Raw genomic sequence first — 22,687 nt, forward strand, 5'->3', positions numbered from 1 at the left:
TAAACATGGATAAATATTCTACGTGCAGAATTGCAACGTTTCAGCCTCCTATTGCTTCAGTGTTTTTGGTTGACTCATGCATGGAAGAGCCTGAACAAAGTGGAACACGTAATTGTGCTCCTTTAGTTGTTAGCAAGTTGGGGACACAAAGGAAAAATGAAGGGTTTGTTCCTCTTCCAGCTAAAAAAATTGTGACCCTGAGAACCATTGAGCTGATTAGAAGAAGCGACTTCTCCTTGCTTCTCATGTGGAAAGAATGAATGCAGTGAGTGATGCTGCTGTCCTAAGATTATTGTTAACCTTAGCTGGAAGCACTGTATGTTCCAGGGAGGACTAACAGGAGCTGGCTTTGGAAAGAAGTCTTGCTGGCTGGTATCACTTCAGCAGAGAAAGCTGAAGTGTATGTCTGGTCACAACCAATCTGTGTCAATATCCCGGGAAAGCCTCGGATCGATGATCAAAGCACAGATCCAGTGCTCCTCTGCAGGATAAACTTTGTTTGAACCTCGCAAATTTTGATTTCGAGAGGTGATATGTTGTATATAATTGAATTTCCTAGTTTTCCCTATCAATTTATTTGAGCAATGCGAATTAAAAATCCTTCGGAAGTTTTGCTAGTGTCTCACTACCACTCTGGCATTATTTACTGATTAGCTTAGGACTGGTGCCTTTAAATGATTGACCATGTGTTTTTAAGTTAAATATTCTTATATTCAGAGAATACTGAATATATTTCAATTCTTTAAGGGTACTTTTAAAGTACTATGTAGGCATTAACTCAGTTGATTCTTAATTTACAATATTAGTGCAAACAATCCTGGTTGGTTTTGTTAATATTGCAGAAAAGGCAAACCTGGATAGCCTGGCAGTATTTGCCTGCACTTGTTTTTGCTTCTGGTTTGGGAGCTAACCTGTTGCAACAAATTTATTTCTCATTATATTTACAACAGCATAATTGTAACCCATGTTGAACTTTGCATGTATTTTCCCTTTTTCCACTGTAGTTTACTGATTGTTTTCAGGAGGTTTGTTTGTACCATGTATGTCTGTTTTGTTAGTACCATATGTACAGATTTCAAGATCATCTGAAATCCTCTTGCTGTCCTCCAAAGAGCTGTGTAGCCTTCTCAGTGTCATCAGGAATTTTAGTTTCTGCACCTTCTGTGCCAGGCCATTAATGAAATTATTGACTGGTATTAAGAGCAGGGCAGACTCCATTACCATGTCCTCCCAGTCTGACAGTGAACTATTGATAACTGCTCTTGGAATATGGATTTCCAGCTTGGCTACTCCCACGTTATTGTAAGCCAGTCTCATCTCCATTCTCTAGTTTGCTCGTAGGAATGTCATGGGAGACTGGGGCAGTCTCAGAGGTCTTTCTCAAAAATAAAGCAACACCTTGCTACTTTTTTTTCCCACCATCCACTACTGCATCTTCCTTTTGAAAAGAAAATTAGATTGGTTGAATGTAATTGATTTTTTTCACAATTTTTAACCAAGCTACAGTCACTAGTATAGAGCTGTGTACTGCTCTTCATGCCTTTTCCTCTGCTGCTTTGTGTTTGTTTCTTTTTCATGTGCTTTGGGTTGCTTTTGGTCAATTTGATTAGGTTTTGTTCAAAAAGAGATGCTAGGAGTCCATAATATTAAAGAAAACATTAATGAACGCCAGCTATACTGTTCTAGATTGTTCCAGCATAAAATGGGCCCTAATTTGTGAAATCCTGTGATATGACACACAGCTGCAGCAGCTGTTGTAAGGCTGGGGGAATGGTACTGAATATCTGAATTTGTGTCTCATACAGGTGTGTCTGGCAAATTGTGTTCCTCATAGTGTAAACCAGCTGAATTTTAGATACAGAAATGCTGTTTGGGCAAGTTAGCTTTATTGTAAAACTCATTAGCAGCACGTAATTTTAGACAGTTTTTCTTTAAATCAAGCTTCATGTTTAAAGTCTCGAGAGTTACTGGAATAAAGTTGCTGTCAAACTGGCAATGTGACCTTTGTATGGGAGAAATTTCATGTCACAGTAGTCACAAAAAGAGCAATGACCAGCAAAATTCAGGAGCAAGCACCTAGAAATTCAGATTTTTAATCATAAACTCCAAGTTTGGTGTAGTAAAATGTTTAACATATTTAGGATGCAGATATGTGGTTTTCATAAGAGATTTGGTCTCGTGTAAAATCGTGCTAAGATCCATAATAAGAAAATAGTTCCCTGAGTTTTAAAAAAGTAAAGAAAATACATTCTAAATTCAGTCAGATCTGTGCATGGTAGTCTGTGGGAATTGCAGTAGTTAAAACTGCAGACATCTGGATGTGTGGATCAGAAAGTTCCATCTTTTATACCCAGCCATATTTGTATTGAAAATGAAGAAAATAGTTTCAATATCTGCTCCAAACTCCTCGTGTAGGCGTTCAAATGAAAAATTTAGGACAAGTTTTCTGAAGTCCAAAGGAGAAGGACTGTAGTTATACATGCAACTTTTTCCTCTTCCTCTGTCAAATTAACCTGAATTCCCTAGTATATAAATACGGTCAATACACACAATTAAATAATTTTACTTAGATTCTAAGTTAAAAAGAAAACAATTTTACATATATATATATATATATATATATATATATATATACATATTCCCAACAGTCTTGAAAATTATTTAATTGAAGTGTGATCAAAAAAGAAATTTGACTTAATTTAATGGATTGGTATATATTTCTTGAGTGCCATTTAAATCCTTAACAGAAAAAATAAAGTGTGGCAATATAGATAAAAGTCTAGACTTCTAATATGCATTTTTATTATTCTACTTGACAGGTTATATATAGGCTTAATATTGCTTAACATGGTTGTGAAATAATTTAGTTTGAAAATTTGGTATCTTATAAATGGTTTAATAGAATTAGGGATCTGTTATTGTTTCTAGACACCTTTGGAGATCATATAACTCTGCTTCAAAATGCATCAGTTATTTTCTAAGCAAAAGAAAAAATAACATCTAACTAGATTAAAGAAACAAAGTATCTGGTATTAATTTTTTTGTGCATGTTGTCCTCTATGAAAATAAATTGCCACCGCTGAACTGACTTCCTGTTGGTATTGCATTTTTGTAAGAAAAGATATTTTTAGTGAATTTTCCTTAGGAATTATTGTTTTCATGTGCTATAGGGCAATTTCTGCTAGAAAAAATTGTACTTTAATGATATACAGAATTTTCTAAATGCTTTAATAAGAATCTTGATATGGCAGGTTTAGGTTTGGGTTTTTTTAAGTAAATATTGTGTGTTAGATTTATGTTGATATTGTCTGTGAGCTTTTTCATCAGTTGTAGTGAAAAGCATGGCAGAACGACTGAAGTATTGCTACTTCAAGACGTAAGAATGTCTTGTCTCTACCTTGGAGAAATGGTAATTTCCAAACACAAGTCTTGAAACAAGAGCTTCAACAAATCATAGAGATGTTTTGGCTTTTTCTGTGAAATTTAAACAAAAGAAATGTGAGGCAGTTTTACCATTTCTCACATGTGCTGAGTGTGGAAAATTTCAGAAGGAACTCACTCAGCAGAGTTAGAAAAAGTACGGAGGCAACCAAAATTTTGAGTTGGAAGGGAAGACCTCCAGATGGAACAAATCTAAATTGACTAGAATCCTTTAGCTTGGAAAAAGAGGACCCCCCCCCCCCCCAAGGCAGAATATGATGGTCATATGGAGTCTATAGTTCCTGGAAGGGTGCATAGAAGAGCAAATAAGGAACTCACATTTACTGGGTTTCAGAAGATGGGCTTTAGGACCATCCACTAGAACTGTCAGGAAGTTTTAGAACAGCCAAAGGAAAACCTGTGTAGACAACAATACAGTGTGGATGGAACCCATGCTTCATGATTTTACAGATCAGAAGCATGGATTAGTTGAAAACCATTTAGCTGTAAGAAGCTGTGAGAATACCCATTCAAAAGCTGTATTTGCCAGTCCTTGTCACTGTTCCTGGTGAGATGTTAAAGGATTCTTCATTCTGGCCTCTCATCTCAGATCCTGCATCTTTATGTGATGTTTGCGTGAAAATATTTAGTAACTCCATCCTCCTGCCATTCAAAACAAGCAAAAAGGGCATTAATTGATTTTTTTTTTTTTTTTTTAACACTCTTGTGTGTCCAGGAAGTTCTGTCGTTTTTGGGGTTGCACACGTGGGCCAGTGTCTGCTGTCTTAGTGTCAATATGTGCATGTCACGTGAAGATGTTAAGAAAATAGAAGACCCCAGAAAGAGAATTGGGAAGGACTGTTAAGGAGCACTGCAGTTACCAAATTGATGAAGAATATTGGTTAAAAAAACTAATTAAAAAAAATAATACTTTGATAAAAAATTAATACTTTGTGATCAGGTTGTTTTGCTGGTTTTAGGACAAACTGTTTTCCATTAACTAATGTTGTCCTTTTCACCCATGTAAAGCCATTGAAAATGGGCTCTAAATACAGCTCATTTCCAATGGGCACATGCATCTGTTTGCACTCCTTTTTTCCATGGGTAAATGCTAGCACATGGCCAAGGGGGAAAAAAAATCATATAACAAAGAAGCTCCTTTTGTAGAAATGTATCACAATGGTGACAGTGAAAAACTTTCTGAAAACTCATTTCTGGAGTAATGAAAAGCTTTATGAAAAGTTTCTAACAGTCAAACTAGTAGAAATTACTGATAATTTTGAAGTTTCCAGCATATTGTTTCTGTGTAACCTAATGAAAACAACGTGTTCTAGAAAGCCAAATGCTTTCTGATCTTGAAAGAAACTAATGAATAGCTCTACAGATACATATTTAAAGAAGAAATAAAAGCATTGGTAACATATGTAATGAGCTTGTATTTTAAGTGTTCAGAACCAGGGTATGGTTTTGTATTTGTGGTGCTATCAAACTCATGGTCCCGTGTCTCTGCTTTTTCCTTGCTGGTTCCTGTGATGATAAAAAACTGTAGCAACCTCAGTGTTACTTTATTTTATCAAACTTTATTTTTTACAGCGTTTATCCTTACTGCATTCTTATTCTTTCACTTATGCAGTGAAATAGTTTCAAATCTCTGTTTTATCAACTCCTTGTCGAGCTTTGGTACAGAAGCATGTTTTTTACCCTAGATAATTAAGGGGAGTGTAAACAAAAAGATGTACAATTCAAAGCCAAGCAGTGTTTCACACAAGGATGGAGGTGATAATAGCTTAATTCCTGCTTGATCTTTCCTGTCTTTGCCCTGGCTACTTCGGCTTGACCTTGCCCACAATCTGATGACCTCCTCATTGCACTGGCGTTTGGAAAGCTGCTCATGCCATAGCTGGCCCTCGGGGGCTATCTGGGGGACCACTGAGCCACTGACCCATGTCAGGGCTGTGTTTCAGGTCGGATCTGCTCAGCTCCTGGCCTGGCTGCATCCTCCACCCACGGCAGACAAAGCCACTGGGGCAGTCTGATTTTTTTTTCTTTTTCCTACTTCTCAAGTGGCCCGCAGCTTCCACTTGCTGTATGGAAGACCAATTTTACACCACTCATTTGCTATGAAATAGGCTTCCTGAAGCAATTACGTGTATTGATCCTTTCTTTACAAAGGAAGCAAATTCTCTAATTCAGCGGCTCAGTTTTTCTAAATCCGTCAAATTGCCAGGTTTATTGGCTGTATTTAAGTCTCAACATCAAGTTCTGAAAAAAAAAAAAAAAACAACAAAAAAGAAACGCCAAACAAGCAGCCTACTTTTAAAATATAGAGCAGAAATATGTGCATTTTATTATACACATATTTCTGTGTGTGTTTTTTATATATTATGTCACAGATAGACATAACCATCTTTATGGGCTTTTTCTGTTATACCTGGACATTGAAGACATTTTTGTAAAATTGTGTAAATAAGGTTCTAATCCCATTAACTTAGATAAATTTATGTATTACCTACTGTGTGTTTTATAAAATGCATGACAACTTAGGAAGCTGCAGGTCTGTTTGCAAAACAAGGAAACAATCCACTTATCCAGGAGAAAATCCTTATGGGCCTGAGCGTAATTTTCCTTCTTAGCATGTTATGTTCAATTTTGCACTAGAATGTATAATTTTCTGCCAAATGATTTTTTTGTTTAGCCATTACTATTACTTTGTTTTTCTGAGAAGGGTTAGAACTCACAATTCCTGTGCTGTTTTTCCTCAGCCATGGTAGCTGTGCCAGCAGAGGTGCCAGAGCAGGCCAGCCTGGGAGGTGTTAATGCTGCATTCCAGTTCTGTTCAGCACAGGCCTGGAACATCAGAAACATCCCTTGTTTACAGCACTGATGATCCTGACAGGGAATTCAGGGCAGACCTCGTAACCATGTGAAATCCTTGCCTTTTTTTCTCTTGTGTGTGAAATATTGCGTGGGTCTTCTCTGTAATTTATAGACTAGACACATAATTGAGAAGATGAACTTTATGTGAAAGAAAAATACTGACTCAATTAAGCTTGGTGGGTTTTGTTTGTTTTTTTTTTATGGAACGTGTGGCATAACTCCAGGTAATTTAGAAGTTCCAAAAAATTACTTCTGGGCATTGAACAATCTTAGGTAAAGCCTAAACATTAGGCTCTTAGACCCTTTACATTAGAGAGAATATGACTGGGTGTCACACTTCTGTAATTAATAGCTATATCCTAGTTTCAAGCCAACTGTAGACTGGCATTTCTGCATTAGCACTTCAAAATGTTTATTGTACTAAAATGTGGAATAATTGGTTTTCCACAGCTTTTTACAATCTGTAAAGATTGTCTGTACCTTTCCACTAAACGTTATCTGTACCATGTGGTGTTTATTACTTTGGCTTTATAAGTTTCTCTGTGCATAATATGCAACCAAAACCGATTTTCTGACATTTTGTTTTTGTAGCCTGTTGTGTCTCAGTTCCTTTGTCATGTTAAAAGCATACTAAAGAGTCATCATATCTACAGGTTAAATTTTAGGAAGTGCAGAAGGAGGATTTCTCCCTTCTAGGGAAGGAGGGGGATGTCTGTGGGAGAATTTTTATATTCCCTTAGCTTAATTCCATCCTAATAATTTCTTTTTTTAATGTGACACAGTGCATCCTCTGACAGAATTTATAACATGGCATTGTTTTTCATTTATCTACAGGAATTGATTCCTGAATTTTATTACCTCCCAGAGATATTTGTCAACAGCAACAATTACAATCTGGGAGTGATGGATGATGGAACAGTGGTGTCTGATGTTGAACTTCCTCCGTGGGCCAAAACCCCAGAAGAATTTGTTCGTATAAACAGGCTGGTAAGATGGCTCTCTTCTCTTGCCCAGTCACTTCTGGCTTGCAAGATTCTTTTGAAATAGTTTGGATCTTTGTCTGCAATATATATTTATAATTTACATAGAACTATGTCTGAAATTATCTGAAAATACAGATTTACAAATGTAGGAAGGAAAAAGGATATAATATTCTCATTCTTAGATTTGCTAAAAAAAGTTTGAGTGTGGTCTAAATATATGTCTCTTACCCTATTTCTACGTCAGCTCTTGTGGTTTTAAAGAGCTAATAAAATCATCACTCAAGCCTTTACAGAAGGCTTGAAAAAGCTTGTTTAATCATAAAAATATTTGTCACTCTGATGACTTAAATGTGCTTTTGAAGTCTCTTAACTTAAGTGTCCATATAATTCCCAAGAGGCATTTTCAGTCTTCTGCCACCGTTTCCATTTCTGCCATTAAATTGATATTTTTCAGAGCCTTTTTTTTACAAGAAAATTCGACTAAATTCTCCTTTGCCTGCATCATTCCCAAACCTTTGTTAGTGCTCTCTTCCCTGTTTTGGGAAGCATAGTTGTTAGCAGTGCCTGTCTTCACTGTGCACTCTGGGCAGTGCAAGGAATTACGGAAAAACTGTTTCACTGTCACTGGTGGTGTTTCAGCACATTCTCAAAAGCTGTGTTAGACTCTTCTCAAAATGAAACAGTTCTGCACTGATGGCATTGTGAAGTAAATAACAGAAGCTTTTCCTAGCGAATCTTGAAATATGAGGCTGCAGTTTTCCTGTGGTAACCAGCTAACTGGGAAATACTGAATTAAGGCATGCAAACTCTCAAAAACCTTTCAGATAGCAGGTTTATCAGGACAGCATCCTGAGTTAGGAAATAGGAATCGAAAAAGTTCTGTCTTTGGTGGCATGTCAGACTTCATAACATTGGAGAAGCCTCAGAAAAAAATCCGTGGCTCAGAAGTTAATTAGAATGTTTTACGCTGCACTTTTACTGGTGGCATGACACCACGGCTTTCAGAAATGCTGTGTGGCCCAGGTCCCTGCAGGCAATGATGTAATCACAAGGAATGTTGGGTGGATTTAGTGTTTTCCTTCATCCATATGAATGTGCAAATTTTATTTAAATGAGATACGAAATACAGTAACACTTAGCAGGACTGCTTGGCAAACCGTATTGGAACTCAGCTTTTGATCTCCCAGTTGTGGTGATAGGCAGGGCAGGTAGCCTGACACCTCTGTGAGCTTGGCATGTGCTGGGGCCTCAGAATAACCTGGGAAATGCAAAGCTGTGCTCTTGAGCAGACTCCTCAAAGGCACATGGTGGCCTTGATCTCTCGTGACTCTTGTGTTTTAGCTTTTGCATTAAAATATACTTTTATTTTATCAGTTACAGATCTGGCTTTTCCCACTGTGAAGTTATTCTCAGTCTCCCACTTCCTTCCTTGTCTAAGATGTTAGCTCTTAATTATTTTTCCTCATTTCGAGCCTTGGGCCAGGTTTTTGTCACCCTCACCTCTCTGTGTGTTCTGACCTACCCCTCCCTCATTCTTCCTTCATTTCCCAATCCATCCACCTTTCTTGCAGCTCTCTTTGATATCTCTCACTTATGCAATATTCTCAGTGTGAAGTTTTACAGTTTTCAAGTATTAATTGGACAGAAAAAAATTATTCTTTTTTTAAGGCTTAAGCTAATCACAAAAGTAAGAAATAATTTTTCAAGTGTTGGTATTAAAGTGTGCCAGACATCATTCAAACAATATCCAGTGTTACCAGTAGGGTAGGACCTACAGCTCTAGGTCCCTGATACTGTTTCTGTAATTAAGATACCAAGTTTTGGTCGGTCTGGTGGCATTAATTTAAGCCTCTGTGTCACTGAGTTACATTATCTGCCTCTGTCTGACATAGTTAAACATATCCTGGTGGTGGTGGGCCTGGCTGGTGGATGATGCCCTCTGATCTGCCACTTGTGCAGGAATAACACTGAGAAAATTACATGCAAATATTAAAATATTAAATTGCTTTTCCATGTTAATACCTGTGGATTGAATACCATCAGCATCGTTTCTTTTTCAAGTAGAATAGGTGTGTTTAGGAAGAATGCTTAAAGCTCAGATCCACACTAATATGATCAAGAAAAGCTTGCTACAGTGTGTCGTGGGCTGATGTATTCAGCCAATATTTCCTTGCAGCTTCCTGGTTCAGACCCAAAACAGCGATTACAGTGTTCCAAGTGCTCATTTTGAAAGCTGTGACACACAGAGATTTTTTTTCCCCCTTTGCATTTGAGTTTACCTCTAAAAGTCTCCAGATCTTCGACAGCGATTGGAGCTCATGAAATGCATACTACTTTGATCTGTGACCTTTTTGTGGTGCTAATCGGGTCCCTGATATCATTATAGCTTGCTCATTAATCATATTTCCTGCAGCCCGTCAGGCAGCCAGACAGCCCAAGCCCCTGTTTCGCAGCCTGGTGTTGGCAGGTTTCTGCTTTTTCAGATTATTACAGTGTGATACTTCAGCTTCTCATAACCAGACCCACATCAAGCTGTGTGCTACAATTAAAGTCAGATGGTCCTCAGGTTGAACGGGGATATTCTGTTGCAGCTGTCTGTCTTTCTGGAACAGAGCAGCACGGGGAACAGATGATATGTAGGACAGTGCATAATAACAGCTTGTACAGTACTGGGTCAATAGCAGGGGTTCAGAGCATTAATTGACAGACTGATAGCTGATTTAAAAGTGATTTCCAGCCTATTTTTAATTCTATAAAATGTGTATTTTAGTTGAAATAGGTCGTTGCATTTCCTCTGCGCGCCGAGAGAAAAAGCAGAATGGTATATAATTAAAACTGGATTTTGATTGATGGAATGTCATCACAAGCTGAATGGTAGCATCAGGACGTCATTCTAACCAATACAAAGAACTCCAAAGTGCATCTGTTGCTTCTGCATGTAGTCGGTATTTTGTATTAGTCTGTGATATACAGTATTTTATAATAACACAAATCAGTAGGGAAGGTAGGGTATTTTTCTCTGGGAGTCCAGATTTTGCTGGAAAAGTGACTGTGTTTTTATCATTCTCAAATGCTATTATATGCCTCTAAAGCTCAGGCATACTATGTTTAGTGCCATGAAATATCTGCTAAGATATCAGAAAATATTTTTCAGTTAACACAGGTGCAGGTAACAATAATTGTATTATTGTCTAAATCCATCATTTTATAAAAATACATGTGTAATAAGAATTATAGTATTAGTTTAATAAGAGTAAAAAACCCACAAGCTTTTAAACAAGATAAAATTATAGTTTTTCTCCCCAAAAAAACCAGAAAATTCTCAAATGCAACATGCTGTTGCCTCCTTAATTTAGTATTTCCAAATTGTAGAATCTTTAAGCATTTAGTATGTGAGCAAAGGGCAAGATGCAAACTTTATCTGATACCTAATAAAAAATACCTAACAACTTTTGGATCTCCCGTGCTTCTGAGAGACCTATAGGAAATAGGGATGGGAACTGAACTTGGGAGAATATAAAGAGATAGATGCTCAGATGTGGTTTGGATACAGAAGTCCTAAACAAAACCTTTAGCAGCACCTCTCAGACACAGAAACAGATATAACCTTTAAAACTTAGATTTTTGTGGCATCTTTCGTTGGCTTCATAGTCTTAGTTATGTTAGGTGCTCTCCTTTAGAACAGTTTTCTATTTTAGAAATTTAATTTCATGTGTTGGACCTGGGGATAATTACTGCATTGAAGCTGTTAGAAAGTTTAAATGCCCTTTTTATCATGCATGAAAACGTAGACATTCACTAAGACCAAGTGAAACCCAGGGAAAAGCCTTATGCTTCCCACTGATAGTTAGGAATAGCTAAAAATCCCAATAAGGAAGTTCTGTTCTGCATGGTAAAGTAATCTATTTTGTCCTGTCATTGAAAGGTGGATGTCTGAATTGGGAAGAATTAATTTGAACCTATTAATCAACAGATAATAACTGAATTTCACACGGCTTTGATGAGCCTCAGCTTTTTGAGAATTAGATTGCTTCAATGATAATGAAGTCATTGAGGTCTGTCAAGACAGCTTTCCACAATATATCTCAATTTAAGTATTTTAGTGCTTTATTGCAGAGTTAGTCCTTTCATGATTAGGGGTTTATCCATTTCCTTCAGTGCTGGGGAAAATGTAAGACAAATTAGAAAAGTGATGAGATTACTGTGCTGGACTGAAAGTTTTGAAATCCAATTTTCAAATAATTGAAAATGTAGTGTTTGGAAGCTGGGGTGCTTTCTGAAACAAATGAAATGCTTAAATACATAAAGATGCTGTACACAAAAGTAACTGTGGCTGAGCCATGAAAAACAAAATGGAGAGGAAGGGTAAGGCACTCATTTGCCCCAATACAAATTTTAGTGGAGCACAGTGGATCAGTGTTAAGACATCTAAAGTAAGAAAATTCTCCAGTGAGAATTAGGGGACCATTATCAGTCCATATGGGGTATTTATTTTTTTTTAGTACAAAGAACTTCACCTGACACCAGGCTACACTAAAAAAGAAAATCCTGTGCCATCCAACACAGAACAATGCTCAGAACTTCAGGTTTTGTGAGTTGGGTGAAAATCAAATCTTGGTTTGGAAAACATTATGCTACTTCCTGTCTCTTAAAACTATTGCTCTTAGTCAAATATAGAGACTGGGTTAATGCCTGTAACTTGGAATGTACTGGATTTTTTTCTTTTCTTTTTTTTTTTTTTTTTTTTTTTTGGGGTGTGTGTGTTATCTTGGAAAAAATCTCTCTGTGATTTTTCCAGGTTCCACAGCTGTGTATTTGAAAATGTGTTACAGCAAATCATATCATAATGTGATATGAACTGTGTGAATTAAGACTTAGAAGTGGAGATTACTAGTAATAGATTGCTAGACTGTTACTTGTATTCCTGATAACAGCTGGCTCATTCAATATCTTAAAAATGTTAGAGAGCAGGAAAAAGGGTAAAATATAACTCAGCAACATCAGAGTTGTTATCTGTGTAGCACCTACTTTGAGATTCTGGTCTTCATAGAATTTGATGTGGTCTTAAAAAGCTATGTGTACAAATGGAGCTGTGTACACTGAGAGGTGAAGATGCTTCCAGCAATCTGAGCTGGTGTGGGATGTTCACAGAATCTGACAATTTGGTATCAGTTCTTTCAGACTCTTTCAAACTCTGAACTGTTGCTTCCATGTCTCTTTCTGATATTTGGTGATTTCATGTGGCTTTTCTTTTAATATTATAATCTATATGCAAAACAAGATCTATAAAATATCTTCTGAACGGAGGATGTCTGTTAACTTTACAAGTATTACAATTTTTAGAAAAAAAGACCACTTTCATAAATTATTATAGAAAAGATAACTATAAAAGTAATCTGTAACTTTGCTTTTCCTGACTAGTACTTTTTTTTCTATGCTACGAACGTGCATAATGCAATTAAAACAGCTTTCTGTTTAAACATAACTATTACCAGCTAATCTTAAAGCATCATGCTACGTTCATTTGATATTTTTTCAAGATGTAACTATGAAAACATGTTTTGTGCCGGAAGTAAAGTTCCTTGCAACAGGCAAAACAAACATTTCCATCCATAGAAGCCTCACTTAACTTAACTCCATTTTTAACTCCATTTAGGGTAACTCCATTCAGGGATAGTATTCTTCAGGAAAAGTTGGATGTGGAAGGTCCAGTCTGCTGGAATATTTAATTTCATTTCTAAAAAAGTTTGATATTGTTTAATCCTTTTTTTGTTGTGACAATTTCATCATCTGTGTTTGTGCAGCATTTTTTGCACGTTTATAATTACTTCCTAAAAGTTAGAACCTTTCTTGTTTTTGACATGGAAACATTTGTGTGCAGGCTAGAATCAAAAAAACTGGGTAATTGTAAGCAGTCTTTCAATTTAATTATATCATGTCCAGATCTGATTATTAACATAGAAAGGGAGAGGAATGAGACTTTTTTTACTCACTCTGGAGCATTTTATTCAGATCCGATACAAGGATAAGTGTAGAATAACCTTAGCAATGCCAACATAACCACACATAGGTGAAATTGGTGCAGGTGAAAACCTAATCTGTGGGTATTGTGGAGGAAAAAATAAAAAAAATCATTCCATACAAGACATTTTTGAAAAGTAAAGAGGAGCTTTTTCTAAGGGAATGTGATATATGTGCTATTAGAAAAGACTCTGAAAATCTGTGAAGAAAAAACGTTGACTAATTTTTCAGTGTATTCAATTGACTCCCTGTGTATAAGAATAACTTTTTTTTATTGAAATGCCATCTAAGAAATATGGCCAGAAATTCATGTTTATTTAAATCCAGTTCTGTTGGAGTAGTAGCTTTATTAATTTCCATGTGTGAATTTTTATTGATTTCCTTTGTAAAGAGGACTACTATACAGTGAAAGTCAAATATATTCAAGAATATGAGGGAAGTAATTAAAAGTGAACTCGAACCATGCTTTTGAACAGAAGGTAAGAATGCTGAAAGCATTCAGTTTGGGTTTCGTAATACAGCAAAATAGGCTAATACTGGGAGATGGGATTTGCATAATATATGTGGTGGAATACACTGCAGAGATGCGTCTGCAGGACAAAGTTAATACATAGTAAAATATGTGTGGTGATGGAAAGAAACTGGTTTTTTTCCTTTTCAATGAAAACAGTAGCCTGGGTAGTGGATCATCATTTGCTAGTCAAAGGCATTGATCTGTTTTCTATCCAATCCAGCTTTGTAAATAGGAAGAGAAAGCAGAGTTTTTAAAGTCTGTTCTTTCCATAAGATTTCCTTCTTTACATCTCGTTTACAATTCCTACCATCTCTTCAAACTGCATGCAGGTTACTTTGTAGGAATTACAGCCAAACAATGGACTTCAAGAACGTAAACAGTGTAAAATTATTTTTAAAAAAGTCCACACATGCTTGCGTTTCAATGAATTCTGAAAGTGGGATAGATGCCAGGCTTCCTGAAGGAAGAAAAATGAATGGAATCATAGACTGTCTTTGCTATTGTAGAAAAGAAATAGTTAAAGAAGCTGATATCAAAACTTGCCACACTTTATAGTTCCAGAAATCCAAGGTGTTAAATAATTGTAGCCTAATTCTCTTATCTTTAAAAAATCCCCATAACCTATCACATTCTAAAAATAGTTTTAATTACTTTCCAATTATTAGGACACTATAAATTTATGGGTAATGTGTCTGTCTTAGTGAAGTCTGAAACTAAACAAGGTGAGCAGGGATAAAACTAAAAAAGTACAAATATTTGAAGTGAGAGCAAAATTAAACAAGAAGATATTAAACAGTAAGAAGAGCCTAGATACATAAATGAGAGTCAAAAGGAAACAAAGCCTAAACTAAAACTGTGGACTTTAAAGAGCTTGATGGGGGATGTGGATTTTCTAATGAGGTAGGAGAATTTACCATAGCAAAGATAAATATTGAAACATAGAGGAGAATGTTATGCAGTTGGGAAAGATTATAAATGTTGAATAATAACACAGTTTGAGTAGATAGGGTTAAAAAAGATAAAAAAAGAAAACTCAAGTAGGTGTATTTGCTTTTATGAAAAAAAAAAAAATGATTGGAAGCAATCTAGACAATTAAATTTGCTTTCAGCTCTTTTGTTGTGTGATGTTATAGAACTGCTGTTTGAGAGCGGGTCCGTGGAGGACATTAAAGTTATTACTGTGTGAAATGAAGTGGGAAACAATTGTGCTGGAGCCACTGCCCCATTTAACAGGTGTTCACTAAATCTGTCTGTCTTCTCTTTGTCTGCTCTGCGAATGCTGTGCCTGGACTGATCCTGCTGAAAAAGTATCAAAAATTTTGAATAACACGTAAAAATTGCTTCACAAGCTCAGTAGTGGTAAGGGAGGAAAAAAAAAGTTTGAAAGAGATGGCAGTTTCTTAGTCTATTTACTGGAACTTACAGTCTGTGATTGGCAGTTGCCTTGCAAAGAAATATCCAAGTTGTTCCTCCTGTAAGGAGATCAGGAGTTGGATACAACGAATGTTCTGGTAAGAGACCCGGTAGGATACGGTGGTGTTTGATTTGTTTTTGTGTCTGTGTATGGATCATATGGGAAAACATGATGCTAAACTTGAATTTGGTGGGTAGCTCAAAATAAAGAATTTGTAATAGAGTCAGTGTAGGGAACTTTCCATCCTAAGTGTTGGAAAAGGAAGTGAAATTCTGGTAATATTTGCATACATGGAGCTGTGGTTTTCAGCTGAAGAAGGGGAGGGGCTGAGGAAACCTGGCCATCTGTGCCCTACATGGAAGGATACAAAAAAAACTCAGCTGAGGCTTTGCTTTCAGTGCTTTTCCCTGGCAAGACTCCACTCCTGGGATGAGGAAGAGTAAGGTTGTTAGAACCATCTGGGGTACAGAGAAAGCTTATGACAGAGATACACATGTTGGAGGAACTCTAGTTTGAGGAAAGAGTTTCTTGTTCCTAGAAGAGAGGGGATAAGAAAGAGCTTGATAAAACCTTACAGTATAATGTGTAGTACTGAGAAGATGCATCTGAAAATGACATTCTTTATTTCATAACACAAGGACATAAAAGTCGTTCATGAAGTGATAAATTTAATTTTGCTATAGGGCAGTTTTTTCAAAAAGCGTGTAATTAGACTCAGGAAGGTAACAACAATATTCAGAAATCAGAGAGGGACATTTATACAAATAAAAAGATATTTAGTTTGTTATGTGGTACAAAACATGTAATGTGAAATACAAGATCTTACATTCAGCAGTTAAGACAAGCTCAGAGAAATATATGACAGAAATAGTACCCGTCTCTTCTTGCTCTAATAAATAGAAGTATCTTTATCTTAACATTATTAAATTAATGATGTTTTAGTAATTAGAACATATCTTTAGGATTTATAGAAAAAACTCTGAAGACGTGGTTCCAAAACTTGGGGGATGTAGCTAAGGAGAGCTCCCCACCTCTTCTTCTTATCCCTCACCAAATTTCCCCAACTGTGCCTTTGTTCAGGAACAAATGTTTGCCAAGCTGTGCTTTAAACTGAGATTACATGAAAAAGACTTATTTCTAACAAAAGTTATTATTTTAGTGACCTGATCTACACATTTTTGTCCCACTGATGGCACTTGCACAGAAGATGGCCCGCTCAGCTGCGCTGCAGTGGAAGTACAAACATCCCAGAGTGGAAACCACTGGAGCCGTTTGCTCTGTCAAAATTATCTCACGGAGCAGGAGCGAGCAGTGTGGGTTTGTGGAGCTAGCCAGGCTCTAGTTAGCCCTGTTCCTGGTCCCAGTTAGGTGATAGCAGCTCTGTGCTCTGCAGGGAGTATCGTGCTGCTGCCCGAGGAAGGGCAGTGTCAGGCTCCTGGTGATTATGCGCCTTTGCAAAAGCAGTGGGTGGAAACTGATGGAAAAGGTTACTGCACCCCAGCCCATCTGCTCAGCATCAGCCTCCTGCTAGATGGGCCCTCACATCTGCCAGTTGTTACCCTTTAATTGGGAGTTCAGGTGTAGCCCTTTTGGTTTAAGGAGAGGCCAAACTAGAGCCCATCAGTCAAGAAAAGAGAATGTACTCGGCAAAAAATCCTGCAGGTTTTTGACAATCCACATCATGCTCACATGAGTCATAAATGTACTGGGCACTTGGTTCCTTTCGTCAGATGGTTGGTCCACCCTTAAATAATAAAGGACTGTAAAGTCTTTTTCCAGGTTTACTTTGTGAAGTAATTCGAGGAGCCCCAGATCTCTTGGGTTGTAATTTTTATTCTCAATTTTTAGTAGTTAGAAGGCTGCTCGTGCTACAGCTACGAAGTCCTCCTTTGGGTAAATACTTGCTGATCTATTGATCTGTGTTAGTAACATTTGTGAGGTACAGAGTCAACTACAGAACCAAATCCAATAAAGGGCCAATTTCAATTTCCTTATTTCATTCTCAAATACCCACGAATACTCTGTATTCCTCAATTTAAACCAATACACTTGTTCAGCTTTTGAAGCATGAAGTAAAGGACCATTAGTAAAAAACATCAGAGCTAGAGTTTCTTGTGCTTGTGCTCACCTGATCCTTTCCAGGCTAGTTAAAGTACTTATAGAATTTTGGGAGGGGCAGACTTTAATAAGAGAGAGCTCTGCTTTAATAAGGAGAGAGCAGGTGTATTTTCCATTAATGTAGGAGGATAGTGGAGGGTGTATCTGTAGAAAGAAAATATTTATGTAACTCAGAGAAGGCTCTAAAGCCAAGACAGCCTGGCTTATTTCTCTTTGAGAGAAATCTTCTTAAAGACTGAAGTTTCAAAATAAATCTCCAATACAAAGATTATATGAAATCTCAGCATTTTTTTTTTCATTCTGAAATCTTACTTCCAATTTGGATTTTATTTAGGTAGACTAGTATTGTTAATAAAAAGCAATGGTTTGTAAAGCAATATTAAATATATTAATAATAGCAAAAGTATAAGAGGCATTCAAATAGGTTGTAAGTAGACAAAATTCTGCATTGATAAAGTGGCATAATATATACTCTTGTGAGGTCCCTTGTGTTTGGCCTTATCCAAATGGAAAGGATTTTCTAAACTACTGTTAAATGTTGGACCTGATCCAAGTTAGTTGTTAGTGAGAGTTGAACTGGACTCATAAAAACATGAAAGGTTCAGCAGCATGCAAGTAGTTTAGAGGAAGTTGATTTAAAATACTAGGAAACTCAAGTGGGTTTAGTTTTGCAATGTGTAGAATGAAAATAATGCTGGAAGCTTCATTTATAATGTTTATTTTTTAATTAATAAACCCCTCAACGTTCTCCATTGTTTAAAGGGAAGAAAAAAAGCCCCCACACAAAACAAAACCTGTGTAACTGTTTTGAGGATGTTCCAAACCATGTGCTAGAATAAAAATAGTGCAAAGTATCTTGTTTCTAAAAATCTCTGAGAAAAATTATTACAAATGTATAGCAGAAAAGTCCTTAAGGGCAGTGAAGCCTCCTAATTGTTACTGACATTATCTCTTGCCATCTGCTTTCTGAGGCAGAATAAGAACTTTGTAATGAGGATTAGGAGTGGAGGACGGTGAAAGCATGCTCCAGGAGCTGCTGGAGTGTTCTCTGCTTTCATAATAAATCACAGGATAACTTTTTAACAACAGGCTTCCCGTAATATAGTTTGCCTAAATTAATATAAATAACCTAAGAATTAAAAATTGCTGCATAATCTCAAAGGTGTTTGATTTACAGCCAGTTACTTTGTTAAGCCTTTCTCAAGATAGTAAAAGATTGTGAATTAGCCTTCACTGCATGGACTTGGGTGCCTGCACTGTCAGTATCCTCCCTTCACGCTGATGCAAGCCCATCATGCAGGCACACCCTCGGGCTGTGTGTACACCAGAATTAAACTGTGAGTAAAAGCCGTTCCAAAGCTGCACTCAAACTCAGCTCACATCCATTTTAAGCCCAGTTTTGCTGTCAGTGTGGACAGATCTGAGCTCTTCACAGATTTTTGGCAGATTGTGTTCCTTTCTGTCTTTATTCTTGTTTGTTGAACTGTGCCCCAGTTGCAGTTTTCCCTGTGTGGATTAGTGTTTGAGAAGAATTTTAGAAGACATTTAGGTTTATTCTTTTGAATTTGGCTGTTTCTCTCCCGAATATGGAGGGATGTTCCTTTTGCATTGTTGTGACTATGGGTGACCACTTAATGAGAAATTTTGCTTTGTGCTGAGATTCCTCCTGTGGGACGTGTCATCTAACCTGATTGTGACCCATTTACAGGCCCTGGTACCCAAGGTGTAAGCACTGTGCTGACTTGTGTTGTTTTTGCTACTTTTGTTATTTAGATCTTGTGGCTATGAAGGAGACTGACATGAGCTGGGCTGTGCACTCGAGATGAATAAATCCTGTGTGCTCAGCATCGGTTTTGTTTCTGGCTACATCAGCACAGTCACACTGGCTCAGTTTTATTTCCAGCGCTTTAAATCCTGCTGATTTGGGTTTGTTTTATGCCCCCTTGTCGTGCAGCAGATACAAACATCATCCTCGGTGTGGTTGGGCTGGTGATGGGCAGGGGTGCTCGGGGATCAGATAAAACCGCCTGGCAAGCTGGGTCCCGCCAGATGGCCATCTCTGTTTTATGTCAGTTTTGTCACTTCCCTAACAAGAGCAAGTCCCAGTGCAAGAGGAAGGAAAGGAATGTATTCCATTGGTGTTCCCTGAAGTGAGCCACAGGGTTTCCTAGAGATGGATGCTTCTCCTGAAATCACACATCTCTGACTGAAGCATTCCCCTTTTTCCCGCTCCGTTTATCATGAGGATGTAAGAAGTGAGAGAACAAGAAAGGAGAAAAACCCAACTGAGGTAGTCCCTAAAATTTATGTTTATCAGGGACAGTTATAGACTGCAATGAAATGCCACATATTGGGGTTTTCCAGTCTAAAAAATCACTTTCTGCAAACAGGTTAAGAAGGGTAGTGCCCATGAATAATGGCAGTGGAGCTTGCTGGCAGATAGCTGTAATACAGGCAGCAAAGCAGAGAATTTCACAAGAAACTAATGCAGAACTGTAGAGAGGAACCAACAGATGTTGCCAGATATGTTCAGCTTTTCAGCTTTTTTGTGGTGGTTGGCTTTTTTTTTTTTTTTTTTTTTTTTTTTTTTTTTTTTTTTTTTTTTTTTTTTTGGTGTGTGTGTGTGTATGCGTGTGTGTTACTATCTGTAAATAAAAAAATGACAGGGATATGGATTGATAAACAGAAACAACTTTACTGTCTCCAGTGGTTGCATGGAGATCCTAATTCAGGAACCTAAAATGAAATCTATTTGATATCTTCTGGAAATGTTAGGTTCATGTACTAGGTATGAAGTCTGTAGTGAGCTCTAGTAACAGCTACAAAGTTAACACAACTTTGGTCTCCACAAAGGACTCAAACCTGAAGTATCTTCTTCTTAAAAAAAAAAAAAAAAAAAAGGCAAATTTTTTGGTAACAGTAATGTGTAGGAAATGCAGGTGCTGCAATTAATTTTAACAAGTAAGTTTTGGATATAAACATTCAGATGGCATAAAAAGTTGGAATTTTATTCTCAGTAAAAATGTTTGTGTGACCTTACAAATGGAATGCCTTACAGCCTTTTATATGTTCTATGGTGCGAAACCACTAAGACTGACAAAAATAGTCTTTCATAGTTTAAAGACTAAAGCACTGTGCTAAAATGTGGAACTTAATTTCTGAGTCACATGTGGTGTGATTTTACTACAAATACCTTCTGATTGCATTTGCTACTAATATGAATGTTGCTTCTGTTTTCATTGTCCTTCAAAATTCTACTTGGGATTTAAAACGTTAGAATCTGTGAAATTAAAGGTTTTATTTTCAGGAGATAGTTTTATTTCTATATTACCTTGATGTCAAATCATAGTGGTCTTCATAAACAGAAAAGGTGGCTAAAAGATATGGCATTTTTAATATGGTATTTTTAATATGATATTTGAGAAGAGAACTGCCCCTTTCACTTATCTGATCACTTCATGCATGTTAGCTTTCCATCTCTCAAGCAGTGGGCTGTGAGCGAATTTCAGGAATTTTTAATGTTCTTGGAGAAGGCTGTACATTTGTGACCCAAGGATTAGTAGATAGAGGGTAATACCTCTTAATTTGGGGTCATGAATGCTTGGCGGTCATGTGCTGACCCTACAGTCATTACGTGTCTGAATTCACATCCTTCAGTTGTTTGCTTTGCTAGCTGAAGGGGCCTTCCCACAAAGGCAGCAATAGGAAAACATTAAGAAAGTGTATTTTGGTTGTGAATTCTCTCAGAACCGTGGTCCTACACCAACTACTGCTTTGGGATTTTTAATAAGCTTGGAAACCGACTGCAGATTGCATAGAGACGTGTTCACACACTGTGTCTACAATAAAGGGGGCAGGGGGTTTTTCCCTCTTTGGAGGGTTTGTGGGATAAGTTTCTGGACTTCTGGTACTGGAAAAACAAAATTAAACTATACCTGTACCAAATGAATACATTTCCCTTCAGCTAATGCCTCAGCACATAATGTCTAACTAAATGATCACATGCTGGTTTTTTATGCTGACTTTATTCAGTCTAGAAGATGGACAGAGCTCATTTAATGCATTGCTCTGTTCCTTCTCCATACTGCTACGTTTATGTAGCTTCAAACCCTATTTATTGCCTGCTGTTTGAACTCTCTTCTAAAAAAAGCATCCTCCATGGCCTTTTCTTTGATATTCACTCAGTAGTATCTGAATCATCCACAGACATTACTAAGTTACCTTCACATGACCTTCATGTGATGAGGCAAATGTATTATTTCTATTTTATAAATGCAGAGGAGACAAAAGAAGCTTGCCTATCATCTCGGCTAACTATGTGTGTCTGTTTTGAAAGTATTAAGAGGTGACATTTTTCAGAGTATTAAGCATTCTGCAGACTCTGAAAGAAAAGATAAAATGTTGGTTTTAGTTTGGGTCAGTTCTCATTTGCTTTGCCATTCAGCCCAGCAGACAGTTGTGTTTGTATAACTGAGTGTCAAGAAGGAGAGTCTAGAAATGGTGTGACAGGGCAGAAACTGCTTAAGTCAATATTGCAGCTGAAACCTCAGCAAATTTTACCTGACCACGAAATCTGGTGAAAATAACTGTGGAACTAATCACACTTTGAGAAACCTTTGTATCAAACTACATACCCCCCAAAAGTATGGATTGGCTAATGAGTAATTAGCATTGAATTAGATGGCAGTCCTAGAGCAGGGATGAAATCCATCTTTCCAGGACAAGTTGAGTGTGACACAGAAATCTTTTCTCTTTTAAATAAATTGGAAAAAAACATAACCACTCTGTTTGTAGAGAATGAGACATGAAACTTTTTCATTGTTTAATGGGGTCCCAGTGTCTAAAGCTGGAGGGGCTCTGATAAAGATCTTACCAGTCTTTCCATGACACAAATGAATGGAGTCTGGATTTTCAATATAACTTATTTTTTGTTAGTGTGAAGGTACAGGGTTTTTTTATCTATGGCCAGTATGACTGTTTGGCATTCTGTGAATAGACTGGAAGAGGGAAGTTTGCTCTGAAGACCAATATGATAAGAAAGTGCATTACCAGAACATTGACACACATATATATATATTTCCAATATATTGCTGAAGATTTTAAAGTCATATTTGCTCTTAGGTATGACTTGCTTTTAGGCTAAGGTGAAGTATTCAATATACTTTTTCCCTAATGGAGTAAATATACATGTAAACATATGTAAATATGGCTAGATAATTTTTTTTTTCTCCTACAGAGTATGTGATGCTGGTTTGTTTGGATGGAAAAAGGTGGGAAAGAATTCATTATATGTTTTTAAAACCAGAAATTGCTTTTAGGTACTAGTGGATAGTTGTTTTG

General features: G+C 37.0%; 1 protein-coding gene across 2 annotated transcripts in view; it reads left to right on the plus strand.

Annotated features, from left to right (window-relative positions):
• LRBA (LPS responsive beige-like anchor protein) overlaps positions 1-22,687 on the plus strand; it is a 363,721-nt gene that overhangs the window by 267,135 nt on the left and 73,899 nt on the right. For both annotated transcript variants that reach the window (XM_066318056.1, XM_066318055.1), the window contains one exon: positions 7,132-7,284. In XM_066318056.1, coding sequence (XP_066174153.1) covers positions 7,132-7,284 — 153 coding nt within the window. The remainder of the gene's footprint in view (positions 1-7,131; positions 7,285-22,687) is intronic.

This window comes from Sylvia atricapilla, chromosome 4 (genome assembly GCF_009819655.1).
Source record: "Sylvia atricapilla isolate bSylAtr1 chromosome 4, bSylAtr1.pri, whole genome shotgun sequence".
Lineage (NCBI taxonomy): Eukaryota > Metazoa > Chordata > Aves > Passeriformes > Sylviidae > Sylvia > Sylvia atricapilla.